The sequence below is a fragment of the Ranitomeya imitator genome, chromosome 3 (genome assembly GCF_032444005.1).
Source record: "Ranitomeya imitator isolate aRanImi1 chromosome 3, aRanImi1.pri, whole genome shotgun sequence".
Taxonomy (NCBI): Eukaryota; Metazoa; Chordata; class Amphibia; order Anura; family Dendrobatidae; genus Ranitomeya; species Ranitomeya imitator.
In genome coordinates this window covers 705,985,366-706,004,187 of record NC_091284.1, presented here as the reverse complement: position 1 = coordinate 706,004,187, position 18,822 = coordinate 705,985,366, and the positions used below count along the sequence as shown (strand labels likewise).

The 18,822-nt window shown below is 40.7% G+C and overlaps 1 protein-coding gene across 1 annotated transcript; it reads left to right on the top strand.

Moving 5' to 3' along the window:
- Positions 1-5,841: 5,841 nt before the first annotated feature.
- LOC138672283 (chymotrypsin-like elastase family member 1) lies at positions 5,842-13,937 on the top strand. Its single transcript, XM_069760241.1, has 8 exons — positions 5,842-5,903; positions 6,572-6,669; positions 8,046-8,146; positions 9,705-9,830; positions 10,863-10,999; positions 11,485-11,630; positions 11,950-12,099; positions 13,826-13,937. The coding sequence occupies exons 1-8, from the start codon at positions 5,864-5,866 to the stop codon at positions 13,832-13,834; spliced, it is 807 nt and encodes a 268-aa protein (XP_069616342.1). The 5' UTR covers positions 5,842-5,863; the 3' UTR covers positions 13,835-13,937.
- The last annotated feature ends 4,885 nt before the right edge of the window (positions 13,938-18,822 follow it).

Here is an 18,822-nt window from a genome sequence, read left to right as displayed (position 1 = left end):
ATGGGGGTGAGTCCGTTCCTCCTCGTGGTGCCCCTGGATATAGCCTGATGCTGCAGGCCAAACTGAACAAATGTAACTTTTGTGACAGGCAGAACGGAAGGTGTAATCTTCAAACTTTTATAGATAACAACTACGGGAATGCCTGTCACAAATGAGAATATGATGAAGAAGTAGAATAGGAAGAATAATAATAGTTGAATAAAATGAATATGTAGAATAGGAAGAATAATAATAGTTGAATAAAATGAATATGAAGAATGTAATAAAAAAAAATAGGTAGAAGATGAAGAAGATGAATAAGGTGAAGAAGAAGTTGATGTCAAAGATGCTGATGATGATGAAGATGAAAGTGTGGGAAAAGTAAAAAAAAAAGAAGGGGAAGGGCGTGGAATAGTGAAACATCAATATCTGACAAAAAAAAAAAAATTTACATAGTCAATATCTTTGTCACTCCGAACGTCTTTAAAAAAAAACAAAAACATGCTATTCTATTTGATTGGGCTAAACCTCTATGACTTTAATGTCTCCGCCACCTCCCCAAATACATCCTGCATTATTCTTAGTTGTTTTCCTTCATGTAGAATGAACCTACAAGGGAAGAAAGGGTTTATTTTAATTCCGATATTTTGGTCCCATTGACTTGCATTGGGATCGGGTATCGGTATCGGCGATATCCGATATTTTTTGAATATCGGCCGATCCTATCCGATACCGATACTTTCCGATATCGGAAGGTATCGCTCAACACTATTCGTCACCGTACAAAGACAGTGCTTCACTTTTCTCTAGGACCGGCTCAGAGACTTCTCACCCCACCTACGGCGCCATCTTGGGATTTTCCAGCCACCATCATCCAGGAACCAGAGACTGATAAGTTAACCCGTTATTTGACCCATTGTTGTTACTTTATTACTGTATACATATTGTGGGCCTGTATATTTACACCCCCTTACTCCTTGCGTGGAGTATTTAAAGCTGTGATAACTATATGTATGAAAAAACATTAACTCTTGCTCTGTCTTCTGCTCATCACTGCATCCTGCGTTCCTGCTAGTTACTTACACTTTTACAAAGCTTTTGTGCTACCAGTAACGTGGAAGTCCCCTATATTTCCATTGACAGATGATGGACCTGAGTGTGGATTTGTCGTTTTGTGGATTGAGCTGAAGCTTTTGTTAGGAACATTTTACATAACATTTATGATCACATTTATCCGTCGCTCTTCACTGAGCACTTACTTTGGGGTTACTATCTAAATCTCTGAGTGACGTGATTCAGATGAACCCCCCCCTAGGGATCCATTCACTATAGTGAGGCAGCAGACTTACTCTGGACTCCGTCTGGCCTCTGTTCAGTGGTGTCTTTCTTTTCAAAGATGCAGAAAACTGTTGCCAACGGCACATTTATGCAATCGTAAAAAGAAGGACATCGCTGGATCACAGGTCCTATGGTGTCTACAGTGCCTCCATCTGCCTCATTACATGGAATCTTCCACCAGAGGTTTCATCTGAATCACCTATTTCAGAGATTTACATGGAAGTCCCAGTGTAAGCGCTCAGCGAAGAGCACAGGTTAAATGTGCGCCGAGCCTTACTGCAATCTTTGGGAGGCAGAATGATCAAAAACCAGCAATTCAGGAATTTTTTTGGGGGGGTGTTTTTTTATGTTGTTCCACGTGCGTGTAAAAATGATAAGGCAGTTTTATTCTTTGGGTCAGTTTGATTACAGTGATACCACAGATATATCATCTTTTCAAGTTTTGGCTGTTTTACACAATAAAAATTATTTTATAGAAAAAATAATTATTTTTGCATCGCTTTATTCTGAGAGGTATAACTTTTTTATTTTCACGCTGAGGGAGCTGTATGATGGCTTGTTTCTTGCAGGACAAGACGACGTTTCAGCAGTACCATGTATTTTTATATTTGACTATTTGATTGCGTTGTATTCCACTTTTTGATTGGAAGTGTAATGATAAAGCATTGTTTTTGCCTTGCTTTTTTTTATGATGTTCACTAAAAGGGTTAACTAGTGGGACCGTTTCATAGGTTGGGTCATTGTGGACACAGCAATGCCAAATATGTGTACTTTTAATGTTTTTTTTTCATAAAAATATTTATTTATGGGTACGATATAGATTTTTAAAAATATACATTTTTACAACTTTTTAATAACTTTTTTTTATATTTTTTTGGGAGGCTAATCGATTGTATAGCATGAGGATGCAGCAGCATCCCCATGCTATGCAAACATTCAGTGCTGCACTGAAGGGGTAAGTTGCTGATCATGATCTGAGCATGATTTAGCAACTTTCCTAGCTTTGGTGACCCGGACAAGATCAGGTCACCATGGCCACGAACAGGACCCCACGTGACATCGCGGAGTTTCCTATTCAAGGGCAGTGGGGCTGTCATCCCTCTGCCGACTTCCGTAATGCTGCATTTGCGTTTGATTGCAGCATTTAGGGGGTTAAAGTGGCAGGAACGGTGCGAACCTCTCCTGGCACTTGCTGCTGAGTGTCAGCTATCAGAATCAGCTGACACCAGGTGGCGATTGCGTGCGCACATCTCGTGTGAGCGCAAAATCGCCGGGAAGAATCCATATGTCCCTGGACAACAAGATCCAAGTCACAGGGGCATTTGGCTATGTCTACGGTGGAAAAGGGGATAGGCACTCTGATGGCTGGCATAATGTATTGCAATTAATAAGTCTTAATCCTTTATACTTAGTCCTTTATTCTTTTTCCAGCTGTGATTTATCCGAATAATTGATGATATGGACTGTCTTTTGACACATGTTTTTAATAAAGAAATAAAATTTAGCATTTTATCTGAAGAACTGGATCAACCTCTATTTGTGGACTGGTTTTCCTTTGGATTTGGAATCCTGTGCACTCCTGGATAGGTGAGCTGATCACACCCTATAACGAAGAGAAGAGAAAGCTGATGGATGCTCTCCACTCTCAGCCAGACATGAACGGGCTCTGTAAACGATTGTCTAGCCAATTCTACTCATTATTAATAACAACGTATTTTAGAAGCTATCAGTCAATGTTCATAATGAAAAAATGATCCCAAGGCTGCCATGTTACTTAAGTGAAGCCCAGCCGTAGGAGACTAATTTTACATATATAATGTAATACCATTGAATTGCAGTATGTAGAAAGAGGCATTAGATAGTCACAGGTTTAAATCCTTAAGAGGCACAAATAAAAAAGTTTTTAAAAATATTAAAAGAATGAAAAAAAAAAATTGAAATCACTCAACTTTTCCCCCATTAAAAATAAAGACAAAGAAAATAAACATTCTGCTTCGCCATTTCTATAAAAGTATGATCTACCAAAATACAAAATTACTCAAACCATACAATATTGGCCATAAAGCAAAAAGTAACATAACAGAACTACTATTTTTATGCACCACACCTACTTGCAAAAATACAACAAAAGCGATTGAAATATACGTGCCTCAAAATGTTTTAAAAAGAAAAAGTCAACTATGGGTCTTAGAAAAGGTGACGCAAACCATTTTTTTTAAATTTCTGATTTTTTTTTATCATCAATAAAATAAACATTGCCGTAGCCATATTACTGTAACTTGAAGAATCATATTTGACAGGTCATTACAATGCGCAATGTAAAAGCAACCCTCCCCCAAAAAATTGGGCAGAATTGTGTTATTTTCGCTATTCACTATACTTGGAATTTTTTTCAAGTTTTCCAGTATATTAAATTACATAGTTACATAGTTACATAGTTATTAAGGTTGAAGGAAGACTATATGTCCATCTAGTTTAACCCATAGCCTAACCTAACATGCCCTAACATGTTGATCCAGAGGAAGGCAAAAAAAAACCATGTGGCAAAGAGTAAGCTCCACATTGGGGAAAAAAATTCCTTCCCGACTCCACATACGGCAATCAGACTAGTTCCCTGGATCAACGCCCTATCAAGGAATCTAGTGTATATAACCTGTAACATTATACTTTTCCAGAAAGGTATCCAGTCCCCTCTTAAATTTAAGTAATGAATCACTCATTACAACATCATACGGCAGAGAGTTCCATAGTCTCACTGCTCTTACAGTAAAGAATCCGCGTCTGTTATTATGCTTAAACCTTTTTTCCTCCAAACGCAGAGGATGCCCCCTTGTCCCTGTTTCAGGTCTATGATTAAAAAGATTATCAGAAAGGTCTTTGTACTGTCCCCTCATATATTTATACATTAAAATAAGATCACCCCTTAGTCTTCGTTTTTCCAAACTAAATAGCCCCAAGTGTAATAACCTATCTTGGTATTGCAGACCCCCCAGTCCTCTAATAACCTTGGTCGCTCTTCTCTGCACCCGCTCCAGTTCAGCTATGTCTTTCTTAAACACCGGAGACCAGAACTGTACACAGTATTCTAAGTGTGGTCGAACTAGTGACTTGTATAGAGGTAAAATTATGTTCTCCTCATGAGCATCTATGCCTCTTTTAATGCATCCCATTATTTTATTTGCCTTTGTAGCAGCTGCCTGACACTGGCCCCTGAATATGAGTTTGTCATCCACCCATACACCCAGGTCTTTTTCATTGACGGTTTTGCCCAGAGTTTTAGAATTAAGCACATAATTATACATCTTATTACTTCTACCCAAGTGCATGACCTTACATTTATCCCCATTAAAGCTCATTTGCCATTTATCAGCCCAAGCTTCTAGTTTACATAAATCATCCTGTAATATACAATTGTCCTCCTCTGTATTGATTACCCTGCAGAGTTTAGTGTCATCTGCAAATATTGAAATTCTACTCTGAATGCCCCCTACAAGGTCATTAATAAACATGTTAAAAAGAAGAGGGCCCAATACTGACCCCTGTGGTACCCCACTGCTAACCGCTACCCAGTCCGAGTGTGCTCCATTAATAACCACTAGGGTTGAGCGAAACGGATCATTCATTTTCAAAAGTCGCCGACTTTTAGCAAAGTCGGGTTTCATGAAACCCGACCCGATCCCTGTGTGGGGTCGGCCATGCGGTACGCGACTTTCGCGCCAAAGTCGCGTTTCGTATGACACGCTTGGTGCCATTTTTTCAGCCAATGAAGGAGCGTGGGCAGAGTGATGACATAGGTCTTAGGGGCGTGGATGCCTATTGTCATCTTGTCGCTTGTGCGCTGTAGCGATTTGAAACGTGTAACAGCAGCTTTTCTGTTCAGGGACGGAGGAGAGAGAGAGAGAGAGAGAGAGAGAGAGAGAGAAAAAAAAAATCCCATTGACTTTGCATTGGGTTTCGTGTTTCGGTCGATCCCCGACTTTTCGCCATAATCGGCCAATTTCACTCGACTCGACTTTAGAGATAGTCGAGTTTCGCGAAACCTGACTCGACCCTAAAAAAGTAAAAGTCGCTCAACCCTAATAACCACCCTTTGTTTCCTATCCCTGAGCCAGCAAAATTAATGGTTTAATTCAAAACTATAAGTCGTTTTGCGAAACTCAAGCCCTCATATAGTTATGTCGATGGGAAAAAAAAGATATGACTCTTGGAAAAGAAGAAAATAGAATCGGAAAAATTGGCCACGTCACCAACTGTAACCGCAGACCTACTCCTATAGTTACACCCCTACAACCAGAAATGTATAGAGCAATAGATTCCCAGAAATAATTTGAATATAATCTATATTTACTTGTTTTTCATAACTACGGCTGACTCAATTCGTTCAAGTGTCCTTGACAAAAAATTAAATAGCAGATAAAGATATGGCAAATATAGTTTTTATAACATCTGACAATCTTCCCACCACACGAAACTTAGGGCAGCTAGCAATATAAATGGGAGTACGGACTTATTTGAGCCCTGTATAACAAGCCTCAACGGACCCAAGATGTTAACATTCCTTCTACTTGCTGCATTTGTCCTTGGTGGTGAGACATATTCTTCAATTTTACTGCCATGCATCTATGACTATGCTATTCACCCTCCAAGCTGCCTGCTGTTGTCATGAGCCTTAGTGTTTTCGTGAGATCAATCAAAAATATCTTAGCTATGCCATCATCTGTCTATCACTGAGCCTGTAATCCCATAAATAAGAAGAGAATCTGTCAGTAGGTTCATCCCTCCTAATCTGTCTATATAGGCATTCAGGTCATCGGAAGCTGCATAAAATGATGCCTTGATATCTGCAATCTGCTGTCTTGTTCCAGATAATCCACTCTTTTCTTAATATGTAAATGAGCTGTTAAGATCTATGGGCTGGACACCGATCTCCCTTAGAATCTGCCTCCGGAGCTTATTATAAATGACAGGGGGAGTTACCAGTGTGAGACATGTAGAGCAGCAGAGCAGACTATCAGTCATTACATGTCTCACACTGGTAATGCTCCCTTTCCGTTAAAATAAAGTCTGGAGACAGATTCTTGGGGAGATCAGTGTCCTGCCCATAGACCGTTACAGCTCACTTGCATATTAAAAAAAAATGTGAATTTCTCTGGAATAAAACAGCATGGTCCTGTTCACTAATGTATATGGTAAGTGCTAGAAATCTTAACAATTACAACATTAATTTGGGTTTTTAAATTCTACTTTACCTAAGGACATTGCATTGATTACCCAAGCTACCTTGAAGACATTGAAGACAATGCACGTGTAGTAGGAGGATCAAATGCAGCGAAAAATGCCTGGCCATGGCAGGTAAGTGATGCTAAAATTACTGTAAGCGTTAGGAAAGTATTAATGGAAGATATTCAGCCCAACATTGATTTTCATGATTATCAGATGTAAGATATGAAAGGAGATAAGTGGGGGGGAGGAGGGGTGTATCAGCAGTTTCCTATAGCCCAGAATCTCTCCATCCCTGGCAGTTTACAAAAGAAAAGAATATATTGTTAAAGTGAGTCTGTCAGCACAAAGTGAATATTCACCCTTGGTATGAACAAACATTTAAGTGCTTGTTTTCCATCTATCTCTGCCCTTCTCTGACTCTATAAAGCAGAGCTGTCAATCAAAGAAGAGGGCGCTGGAGATAGAGGAAAAACAAGCAGCTGGGAAGGTGCATTGAACTTGTTGGCTATGGGTGAAACTTGGTTTGAACAGTAATTCTAACTTTAAAAAGAACCTGTTGCCTACAGGAAAGATATTTGCCATCACATATAGTGGTAATCTGAATACAGCTTCAGTCACTTTGTAGTGATTGTTGACTTTCCAGCTCCTGCACTACCCGATTACTGGTAGAGAGTGGCTGCAGGTAGAATACAATGTAACTTCTCCCTGTAGCTGCTGCTCCAGAAAGCCATCTACTGTACATAGGAGTTTCTTCTTGTTATTTACTTGCATATTACCACTATATTTGCAGGTTAAAGGAGGTGACACGTTGTCTTTAAAACGCAATTTGCATCTCTGCTCTGCTAAATAGCCATTTAAATAGCAACATTCTTTAGCTTAGCACTAGAGGAGCTTACAGTATACAGTGTATATATTTTTGAGTTTGATGTGTGCGGTAGAAGTCCCTATGAAGTGCAGTCAGACAGGATTTTATCATGAAGAAACATATAAAACGCCTATAAATACCCAGCACCTATAGGAAAGGTAGCAAGTATCTACCATCTTCTCCTAAACTATTCTGAACCATACACCAAAAACAAATTGGACAACTGGAGTAAATGCAAATTAATCTTTTCTTTATCAGCAATCAGGTCATATAAAACATTATATAAAAGGTGGAGTACACAACAGAAGCCAGTAGGGGGTAGTATGGGGCTATTCACACATACACATGGCCATAGAGGGCAACATCACCTGCACCTGACGGCTCAGATTACAGAGTGTATGCCCCCACAGCAATATAGTAAGGTGCTATGGGGAATGGTGGGGTGCAAATTCTCAATGCTTAAAACTAACAGTTTTATGCATAAAATGTATAAGGATCCATAATTACAGTCTGATTCTGAAGTCATAGGCTACTTTCTTCAATCGAACCCTCTACTTTTGGGGCATATATTTCTAGTGCTGTATGGCAGGAGGGCTTCTAAGTATTAATGACACAACATATTATGTGTATCATCGTACAGGTAACTCTCCAGTATCTGTCTGGCAGCAGCTGGTACCACACCTGCGGAGGCTCCCTGATCCGTGCCAACCGCGTGCTGACCGCTGCTCACTGCGTAGACAGGTAATACCCACTCTCAGGAACTACATCTGTAATGTAGGCTCTGTTCACACCTCCAGTTATTATTTCTATATTGGGATCATAAAAAACAATGTAAATAAAGTGATCCAGCACGGGACCCATTCATTTGAACAGGAAAGGAAGAGTCATAAAATCTGTTTCATTTTTTACACTTTCAGTTGCTATTTATTTTTACTCTGAACAGAAAAATATATTCTGCACAACTTATTTGTCTGGCGAAAAAACAGATAGTAAATGGATTCTTTTTTTTATCATAAAAGTCTATGGTAAATAATAGCAGATGGTCACCAGTTATATCAGCAGTTAATGGATCCATTTAGAGGTGCTGAACATTAGAGGAGCTCAGAGTCAGGGTATGTGCACACGTTCAGGATTTTTCGCGTTTTTCGCTATAAATACGCCTAAAAAATGCATACATATGCATCCTATCATTTAGAATGTATTCCGCAATTTTTGTGCACATGATGCGTTTTTTTCCGTGAAAAAAACGCATCGCGGTAAAAAAGCAGCATGTTCCTTAATTTTGTGGATTTTTCGCGTTTTTCACGCTATTTAATGCATTGGGAAAGCTCCGGAAAAAAGCGCGAAAAAAACGCAGAAATGTCCGGTTTTTGTCAGGAAATTTCTGCAAGAAATCCTGAACGTGTGCACATAGTCTCACCGCTACGAATAACAGATCAGTTACAAAATGAGCAAAAACTGATGCAAAACGGAAACCGAACTGTCTCATTTAAACAAAACAAATCCGTTGAAGAGGACCCGTTCAAAAATGGAAACTTTGGTTTCCAATTTGTATCTGTTTCTGCTCTGTTTGTAACGGATCAGTTTTAATACTGCATCTATTGCACATGGAGGATATGTGAAAAGAGCCCAACAAACATGACATGCAACGTATTAGATATCATGATTTAGGAAGCCTTAACCTGATATTTTCAATGGATTGCGAGTTATTAAATGTCACCTTTACAGAGGTTGTCTCAGAATAGACATAAAGGTCTAATGGATGGTGGTCCTACCTCTGAGACCTGCACCTATATCCACAAAAGGATTGCTATATCCATTATTCTGACTAGTACCCAACTGCAGTGATAGGAGAAGTGGCCGCGCATTTGTGTCTCTCTCCATTCACTGATATGGAATGTCTCAACGCAGCCGAGTCCACTTATTCATCCGTATTTGGAACTCTCAAAGCAGTAAATGAAGAGAGACATGCTGCCGGAAGAGGACATCTGGGAACCCCTTTCTGGAGATAGGTGCATGGTCCAGATGTGGAGCCATTGGACCATCATCTATTAGAAATTTATGGCCTATCATGTGGATGTGCCAGAGATGTCTATCATGAGACAACCCAGTTAAGCTCTATCTGAATGTTATGTTTAGAATAAACTACCAATACTGGCGACTTCTAATATAACTACTTAGCATAACTCTGTAGAAGCTCGGATCTGCTTCCTAAATATGCATTTATCACTGGTCTGTTCAGTACACACATAGCATGCCTCCTTACACCTGTCTCTGCCTATTCATTTCTGTTGATTAGAAGCAACACATTCCGCGTGGTGTTGGGAGACCACAACCTGAGCGCTAATGATGGCACCGAACAGACAATCTCAGTGTCAGGAATCCGTATCCACGCAAGCTGGAACACCAACAATGTAGCTGCTGGGTATGTATCTGATGGAAAGAGAATACACATCAGGCAACATGCGGAAAGAATCAGATCTGCCAAAATCTTCACTTTATCCATTTAAATTGATACAATGTACTGTATATGTATTACGATTATTACATTGTTTATGTTCATGGTTGAACAAAGGCACTTATCCAACAAGTTCAACCATTGGAAAGGAAGTATGGAAGCAAAGTGGAGTTAAAGGGGACCTATCACTCCCACAAACCACTCATAAAATTATAGAGGACTATATTGCATTGTTATTACTGATTACCCCTAAGTATGTTTCCGTTATCGGATATGCTATTCATATATCTGTGACTATGTCCTCTGGAATATCTTTTCAGTCCTCTATATTGTATTTTGATGGGCTTCACCGATTAAATCATTGGTACAGACATATTGTAGATTGTTATATTCATATAATGATGTAGCCCTTTAAAAATAATAAAAAATAAGTCAGTTGATCCAGTAATGCACCCCCCCCCCCCCCAAGAGCTGCTGCAGCAGCAGCAAGAGATCGCATTCTGAAGTTCTGTTTACATCATTCTGGAAGTGCGTTGGGGCGTGACGATGCACTTCCAGCTCTTTAACCTCACGCTGTATTCCCTGCCTACCACCACCCTCCTCCGGTTAATTTACAGGATGTTTGCTTAGGTACAAACATGACCAATCACAATGACCTGTCAATCAACCAAAGGAGGATGGTGCTAGGTATGGTAGGCTGAGCCGAGGAGCTGGAAGTGCATCATAACGCCCCAATGCTAGTCCAGGCTGATGGATACTGAACTTTAAAACACGATTTTTTTCTCCAGCTGCACTTTTGAGTCATAGAGGGATCAAATTACTTACAGTATCTTTTAAAGGGCTTAATAGTCAGTGGTAGAAGTTTAGCCTGATTGTGGTCCTGAGGATAGCATGACCCCTAAAAGGAAAAAAAACAAAACAACGTATGGTAATTTATTATTGTGTTTGATTTATGGCCACTATGGAAGACTCTTATTCATCCCTTGTTCCTTTTTCCAGTTACGATATTGCTGTCCTCCACCTGGCAGCCAGTGCTACTATAAACAGCTATGTGAAACTGGCCACGCTGCCCGCAAGTGGTACCGTCCTTGCCCACAATCATGCCTGCATCATTTCTGGTTGGGGAAGAACCAGCAGTAAGTTGTAATTTTGGATGTTTTTGAAAAAGTCTATTACTTATGAAACCAGTATGTCTGGAAATACAAAATCTGCACCCCAAAAAGTCATATGCATTTATTAATATATTATGCTTACTTATATATAATGCCATCACATTTTGCAGCACTTTACAGATATTGCCATCTCTGTCCCCATTGCGGCTCACAATGTAGATTCCCTATCAGTATGTCTTTGGAGAGTGAGAGGAAACTGGAAAACCCAGAGGAAACCCACCCAAATATGGGGAGAACATATAAATTCTTTGCAAGATGTTGCTCTTGGTGGGATTTGAACCCAGAACACCAGGGCTGCAATGCATCCATACTAACCAATGGATATGCATTATAAAGACAGATATTAAACTGAATATGAATTCCAATAAAAAATATGCTGAAAGTGCTCACGGAAAACCGCCTGGTGTGTCAGCTAAACAATCCTAAGAATGATGCCTCTTTTCTTGCAGCTGGCGGCTCTCTGCCATCCATCCTCCAGCAGGCCCCTCTGCCCGTCGTTGCCCACTCTACCTGCTCCACCAGCTCCTACTGGGGCAGCACTGTCAAGGACACCATGGTTTGTGCCGGTGGTAATGGAGCCCAAGCCGGCTGCAATGTAAGTCTGGCAGTTGCTTTGTAGCTATTTATCTTATTCTCTCAATGTTTAAATAAGGGATTGTACAGAATTTAAAAAACAAAAAAAGTGTTTTCTCGGAATAATGCAGAGAGGAAATAGAATTAAAAAGAAAAAAAAACAGATATTACCATAAGTAATATTTACTGAATTTGTAATTCACATACATAGACATGTAAAATAAATAAGTGCCACTATTTGTTTTAATATTACAGGATAATACTATTATAATTTATTAAACAAATTACTAGAATCTGAAATGTAGCACAAATGCTGCCAGTACTCACCATGTGTCTTTTAGGGCGATTCTGGTGGACCTCTGAACTGCAACGTCAGTGGTGCCTACCAAGTCCATGGTGTGACCAGCTTTGTGTCTTCCGCGGGATGCAATGCTTACCTGAAGCCCACAGTGTTCACCAGAGTGTCCGCATACATCTCCTGGATCAACAGCGTAAGTTCCATCTCTTGTTTATAATCAATTACTAGTTACATGCTAGTGGATAATATATAGCTCCTTCTTTCTTAGGGCTCAGTTCATCATTTGTATGGTTTTCTTTAACGTCACTTTTCTTTTTTCTTTGTCATGTGCTATTCATTGAAATTTTTTGCACAAAATTCTTCAAAATGGCGCACATATTTAAAGAATTTTGTGCAAAATAAAAAAATGTTATTGACAGTGCGCTCTCTTACCTGCTCATCACTTCTCATTATAGCTGGCATTGGAGCGCACTGTCATTGTGCATTGAAAAAAATATTGCTCAGTGAAAAGGGAATTCAAACTGAGCACAAGTAGGGACTTTTTAATTAAGGCATATTAACCCCTTACCGACCTCCGCCATATTATTACTGCGGAGGTCGGATCCCCTGCTTTGATGTGGGCTTCGGCGGTAAGCCCACATCAAAGCCGGGACATGTCAGCTGTTTTGAACAGCTGACATGTGCCCGCAATAGCGGCGCGTGAAATCGCAATTCACCCGCTGCTATTAACTAGTTAAATGCCGCTGTCAAATGCTGACAGCGGCGTTTAACCGGCGCTTCCGGCCATCGGGCCGGAAATGAGCGCATCGCTGACCCCGTCACATGATCGGGGGTCAGCGATGCGTCGGCATAGCAACCAGAGGTCTCCTTGAGACCTCCGTGGTTGCTGATGCTGGCTTGCTGTGAGCGCCACCCTGTGGTCGGCGCTCATAGCAAGCCTGTAATTCAGCTATATAGCAGCGATCTGATCGCTGTTATGTAGCAGAGCCGATCAGGCTATGCCAGCTTCTAGCCTCCCATGGAAAAAAGGAAAGTTTAAAAAAATATGAAAAAATAAGAAATATATAAAAGTTTAAATCACCCTCCTTTCGCCCCATTCAAAATAAAATAATTAAAAAAATCAAACCTACACATATTTGGTATCGCCGTGTTCAGAATAGCCCGATCTAGCAATAAAAAAAGCATTAACCTGATCGCTAAACGGCGTAGCGAGAAAAAAAATAGAAACGCCAGAATTACATTTTTTTTGTTGCCGCGACATTGCATTAAAATGCAATAACGGGCAATCAAAAGAACTTATCTGCACCGAAATGGTATCATTAAAATGTCAGCTCGGCATGCAAAAAATAAGCCCTTACCTGACCCAAGATCACGAAAAATGGAGACGCTACGGGTATTAGAAAATTGCGCATTTTTTTTTTTAGCAAAGTTTGGAATTTTTTGTTACTACTTAGATAAAACGTAACCTGGACATGTTTGGTGTCTATAAACTCATAATTACCTGGAGAACCAAAATGGCAGGTCAGTTTTAGCATTTAGTGAACCTAGCAAAAAAGCCAAACAAAAAACAAGTGTGGGATTGCACTTTTTTTTGCCATTTCACCGCACTTGGAATTTTTTTCCCCGTTTTCTAGTACACGACATGCTAAAACCAATGATGTCGTTCAAAAGTGCAACATGTCCAGCAAAAAACAAACCCTCACATGGCCATATTGACGGAAAAACAAAAAAGTTATGGCTCTGGGAAGGAGGGGAGCGAAAAATGAGAACGCAAAATGGAAACGGGCAAGGTCTTGAAGGGGTTAATAAAGCAATTAGATTATTACAATAAATTGATAGACATGTAGAATTAAAATCAATGTTACCTTCAATACCCTACAGGACAAGGTTACTTAATGCATATATATTTATTTTTTCAGAACGTGTAACATTTGAAGAAACATATCAAAGGCAACATATTATAGGAGTTCATGAATGTATAATTGTATATCATATATTGCAGATAAAATAAAGGACTAGCAACCTCTGAAACCTTTCTTTTGTCTAACCTTGTTTAGTCGGAATGTTTTGTGTGATGTGTATATGCTCCAACATTAATGTCTCCTATGATGTCCACACCAACCCAAAATGTCTCTTGCCTGTGATGTATATTCTTCAGCCCCAATGTCTCCTTGATGCATATATCCTCCAGTCCTAACTTCTCATGTGATGTCTTCTTCAGCCCCAATGCCTCCTGTGATATATGCATCAGTCTCAAATGCCTCTTGTGATGTATATGCACCAGCCCAATGTCTCTTATTCCCATATACTCCAGTCCAGTCTCCTGTGATGTATATACTGCAGCCCGGTTGTATTCTATGTGATGTGTTTGCTTCAATCCCATGTGAGAAGTGATGAATTTCCCACATTAAGACATTGACCGCGGACATCATTATTGCCCCCAATCAGCAACTATCTGATGAAGACATTACTGAGACGCTAAGGGAAAGTCCCTAGGGTGCTAATATTGTTCATATAATTCAGTATAATTTTGATTCATTGGAGTATATATCAGTGGGCAGTGCTGAAAGAATAAACTCAGCTACTGATATGTAAGTGGGCAGCAGCCAATGTGTTAAAGAGACCTGCAGTGTAATCTACGTCTGTGTTCAGAAAAACTTACTGCTGCAAGTTCATTACAAAACTTTTCGCAAGAAGTTGACTGTGCTCCAGATCGACGTAAATCTGGAAAAGCAGTTGCAAGTAGCAACATCATCACTATCACCGAACACGATCACAGCATCCTGGAAGCCGGCAGAGGGGTGACGGGCCCGCCCCTCTGCCTTTGGATCATTGTGATGGTGACATCATTACCAGATCTAGCACACTTGCTGATCATGCCCAGTGCATGATGAGCAAGTTTGTCAGTGCAGAGCTGACAGTTTCTGAAGCATGGGGATGCAGCTGCATCTCCATGCTGTAGAAGCGATCAGCATGCAAAAAATGATAGTTCCATTGTGGGACAAAGTAAAAAAGTTAGAAAAAAGTAAAAAAAAAATTTTTTTAAAAATATTTAAAAAAAAAAATAAAAAAAATCAAGACATATTGTATCTCTAAATAAATACTTGAATTAAAAAAACAATAAAAGTACACGTTTGGTATCCCCGCGTCCGCAACAACCTGACTTATAAAATTGTCCCACTAATTAACCCCTTTAATGAAAAAATAAAAATAAAAAAACAAGGCAAAAAACAATGATTTATCATCGTACTGCCGAACAAAAAGTGTAATTAAATCCGATCAAAAAGAGAGGTATAAATAAACATGGTACCACTGAAAACATAATTTTGTCCCACAAAAAACAAGCCATCATACATCTCTATAAGGAGAAAAATAAAAAGTTATAGCTCTCAGAATAAAGCTATGCAAAAACAATTATTTTTTTCTATAAAATGGTTTTTATCGTATAAAAGCACCCAAACATAAAAAAAATATAAATGAGGTATCGCTGTAATCGTACTGACCCAAAGAATAAAACTGGCTGATCAATTTTTCCACAAACGAATGGCATAAGCCCCTTCCCCCCAAAAGAAATTTCTGAATTGCTGTTTTTTGTTGTTCTGCCTCACAAAAATCGGAATAGAAAGTGATAGAAACTTGTCATGTGCCCGAAAATGGTGCCAATAAAAACGACAACTCATCCTGCAAAAAATAAGACCTCACATGACTCTGTCAGCTGGAAATATGGAAAAATTATAGTTCTCAAAATATGGTGATGCAAAAACTATTTATTGCAATAAAAAAGCGTCTTGTAATGTGTGACAGCTGCCAAACATAAAAACCCGATATAAATCCGGTATCACTGTAATCGCACCGACCAAAAGACTAAAGGGTTTCCAAGTAAATCTCTGAAATACGTGGTTCAGACAGAACCACTGGCAGAAGATTCCCTATAATGAGGCAGATGGAGGCGCTGTGGATGCCGTCTGACCTGTGATCCGGTGGTGTAAGTCTTTTTAGGATTGCATAAAAGTGACGTCAGCCACAGTTTTGTGCACTGCTGAAAAGAAGGACACCGCTGAACAGAGGCCAGATGGAGTCCAGAGTAACTCTGCTGCCTAATTTTAGTGAATGGCTCTCTCAGGGATTTCATCTGAATCATGTCACTCAGAGATTTAGATGGAAACCCCAAAAGTATGTGGTCAGCGTAGAGCGCTGGATTAATGTGATCCCAAATGTTATGTAAAATGTTTCCAAAAAAAGCTTCAACTTAATCCACAAAAGAAGCAAGCCATGACTCAGTCCATCATTTGTTAGGCTGGTTTCACATTTGTTTTTTTTTTTGCGTTCTTGCGCAAAAAACGCAAAAAAAAGCATGCGTTTTTCCCCCTATACTTAACGTTAAAAACGCATGCGTTTTTTGCATGCGTTTTGATGCGTTTTGACAACGCATGCGTTTTTTCTCTGCATGCGTTGTGTTGCAGAAATGCAACATGTAGTAATTTTAGCGGCGTTTTTTGCCACAAAAAAAGCATGCGTTTTTTTGCGGCAAAAAAAACGTATTGATGTCTATGTAAACGCATGCGTTTTTATAGAAAAACACAAGAATACACACTGAAAAGCCACCCCCCAACCCTAACACTAACCCTAACCCTAAGGGATCCTAACCCTAACCCTAAGGGTTAGGATCCCTAGGGTTAGGGTTAAGGTTAGGGTTAGGATCCCTAGGGTTAGGGTTAGGATCCCTAGGGTTGGGGGTTAGAGTTAGAGTTTGTGTTAGGGTTGGGGTTAGAGTTTGTGTTAGGTGTTATGGCTGGCAATCAGGCAACACAGCGTGCAGTAATCAGCGCACATACAGAGATCTGGCAATAACCAAAAACAATAGGACGAGCTCTGAGACGTGGAATCTCTGTAGACTGCAGTACCTGATCTATCCTCACACAACTATAAGCAGCAGTGGATTGCGCCTATCACTACCTATGCAACTCGGCACTGCCTGAGGAGCTGACTAGCCTGAAGATAGAAATACAAGCCTGACTTACCTCAGAGAAATACCCCAAAGGAATAGGCAGCCCCCCACATATAATGACTGTTAGCAAGATGAAAAGACAAACGTAGGAATGAAATAGATTCAGCAAAGTGAGGCCCGATATTCTAGACAGAGCGAGGATAGCAAAGAGAACTATGCAGTCTACAAAAAACCCTAAAACGAAAACCACGCAAAGGGGCAAAAAGACCCACCGTGCCGAACTAACAGCACGGCGGTGCACCCCTTTGCTTCTCAGAGCTTCCAGCAAAAGTTAATAGCAAGCTGGACAGAAAAAACAGAAAACAAACTAGAAGCACTTATCTAGCAGAGCAGCAGGCCCAAGGAAAGATGCAGTAGCTCAGATCCAACACTGGAACATTGACAAGGAGCAAGGAAGACAGACTCAGGTGGAGCTAAATAGCAAGGCAGTCAACGAGCTCACCAAAACACCTGAGGGAGGAAGCCCAGAGACTGCAATACCACTTGTGACCACAGAAGTGAACTCAGCCACAGAATTCACAACAGTACCCCCCCCTTGAGGAGGGGTCACCGAACCCTCACCAGAACCCCCAGGCCGACCAGGATGAGCCACATGAAAGGCACGAACAAGATCTGGGGCATGGACATCAGAGGCAAAAACCCAGGAATTATCTTCCTGAGCATAACCCTTCCATTTGACCAGATACTGGAGTTTCCGTCTAGAGACACGAGAATCCAAAATCTTCTCCACAATATACTCCAACTCCCCCTCCACCAAAACAGGGGCAGGAGGCTCCACAGATGGAACCATAGGTGCCACATATCTCCTCAACAACGACCTATGGAATACATTATGTATGGAAAAGGAGTCTGGGAGGGTCAGACGAAAAGACACCGGATTGAGAATCTCAGAAATCCTATACGGACCAATAAAACGAGGTTTAAATTTAGGAGAGGAAACCTTCATAGGAATATGACGAGAAGATAACCAAACCAGATCCCCAACACGAAGTCGGGGTCCCACACGGCGTCTGCGATTAGCGAAAAGCTGAGCCTTCTCCTGGGACAAGGTCAAATTGTCCACTACCTGAGTCCAGATCTGCTGCAACCTGTCCACCACAGAATCCACACCAGGACAGTCCGAAGACTCAACCTGTCCTGAAGAGAAACGAGGATGGAACCCAGAATTGCAGAAAAATGGAGAGACCAAGGTAGCCGAGCTGGCCCGATTATTAAGGGCGAACTCAGCCAACGGCAAAAATGACACCCAATCATCCTGGTCAGCGGAAACAAAACATCTCAGATATGTTTCCAAGGTCTGATTGGTTCGTTCGGTCTGGCCATTAGTCTGAGGATGGAAGGCCGAGGAGAAAGATAGGTCAATGCCCATCCTACCACAAAAGGCTCGCCAGAACCTCGAGACAAACTGGGAACCTCTGTCAGAAACAATATTCTCAGGAATGCCATGTAAACGAACCACATGCTGGAAGAACAAAGGCACCAAATCAGAGGAGGAAGGCAATTTAACCAAGGGCACCAGATGGACCATTTTAGAAAAGCGATCACAGACCACCCAAATGACCGACATTTTTTGAGAAACGGGAAGGTCAGAAATGAAATCCATCGAAATATGTGTCCAAGGCCTCTTCGGGACCGGCAAGGGCAAAAGCAACCCACTGGCACGTGAACAGCAGGGCTTAGCCCTAGCACAAATTCCACAGGACTGCACAAAAGCACGCACATCCCGTGACAGAGATGGCCACCAGAAGGATCTAGCAACCAACTCCCTGGTACCAAAGATTCCTGGATGACCGGCCAGCACCGAACAATGAAGTTCAGAGATAACTTTACTAGTCCACCTATCAGGGACGAACAGTTTCTCGGCCGGACAACGATCAGGTTTATTAGCCTGAAATTTCTGCAACACTC

What these genes read in the sequence shown, in the direction of transcription:
- LOC138672283 (XM_069760241.1), top strand. Translation starts at nt 5,864, where the DNA reads ATGTTAACATTCCTTCTACTTGCTGCATTTGTCCTTGGTG. An exon ending in TGCTGCATTTGTCCTTGGTG is followed by an intron (nt 5,904 to 6,571) that starts GTGAGACATATT and finishes ACTTTACCTAAG; the next exon opens with GACATTGCATTGATTACCCA. An exon ending in GCTGCTCACTGCGTAGACAG is followed by an intron (nt 8,147 to 9,704) that starts GTAATACCCACT and finishes TCTGTTGATTAG; the next exon opens with AAGCAACACATTCCGCGTGG.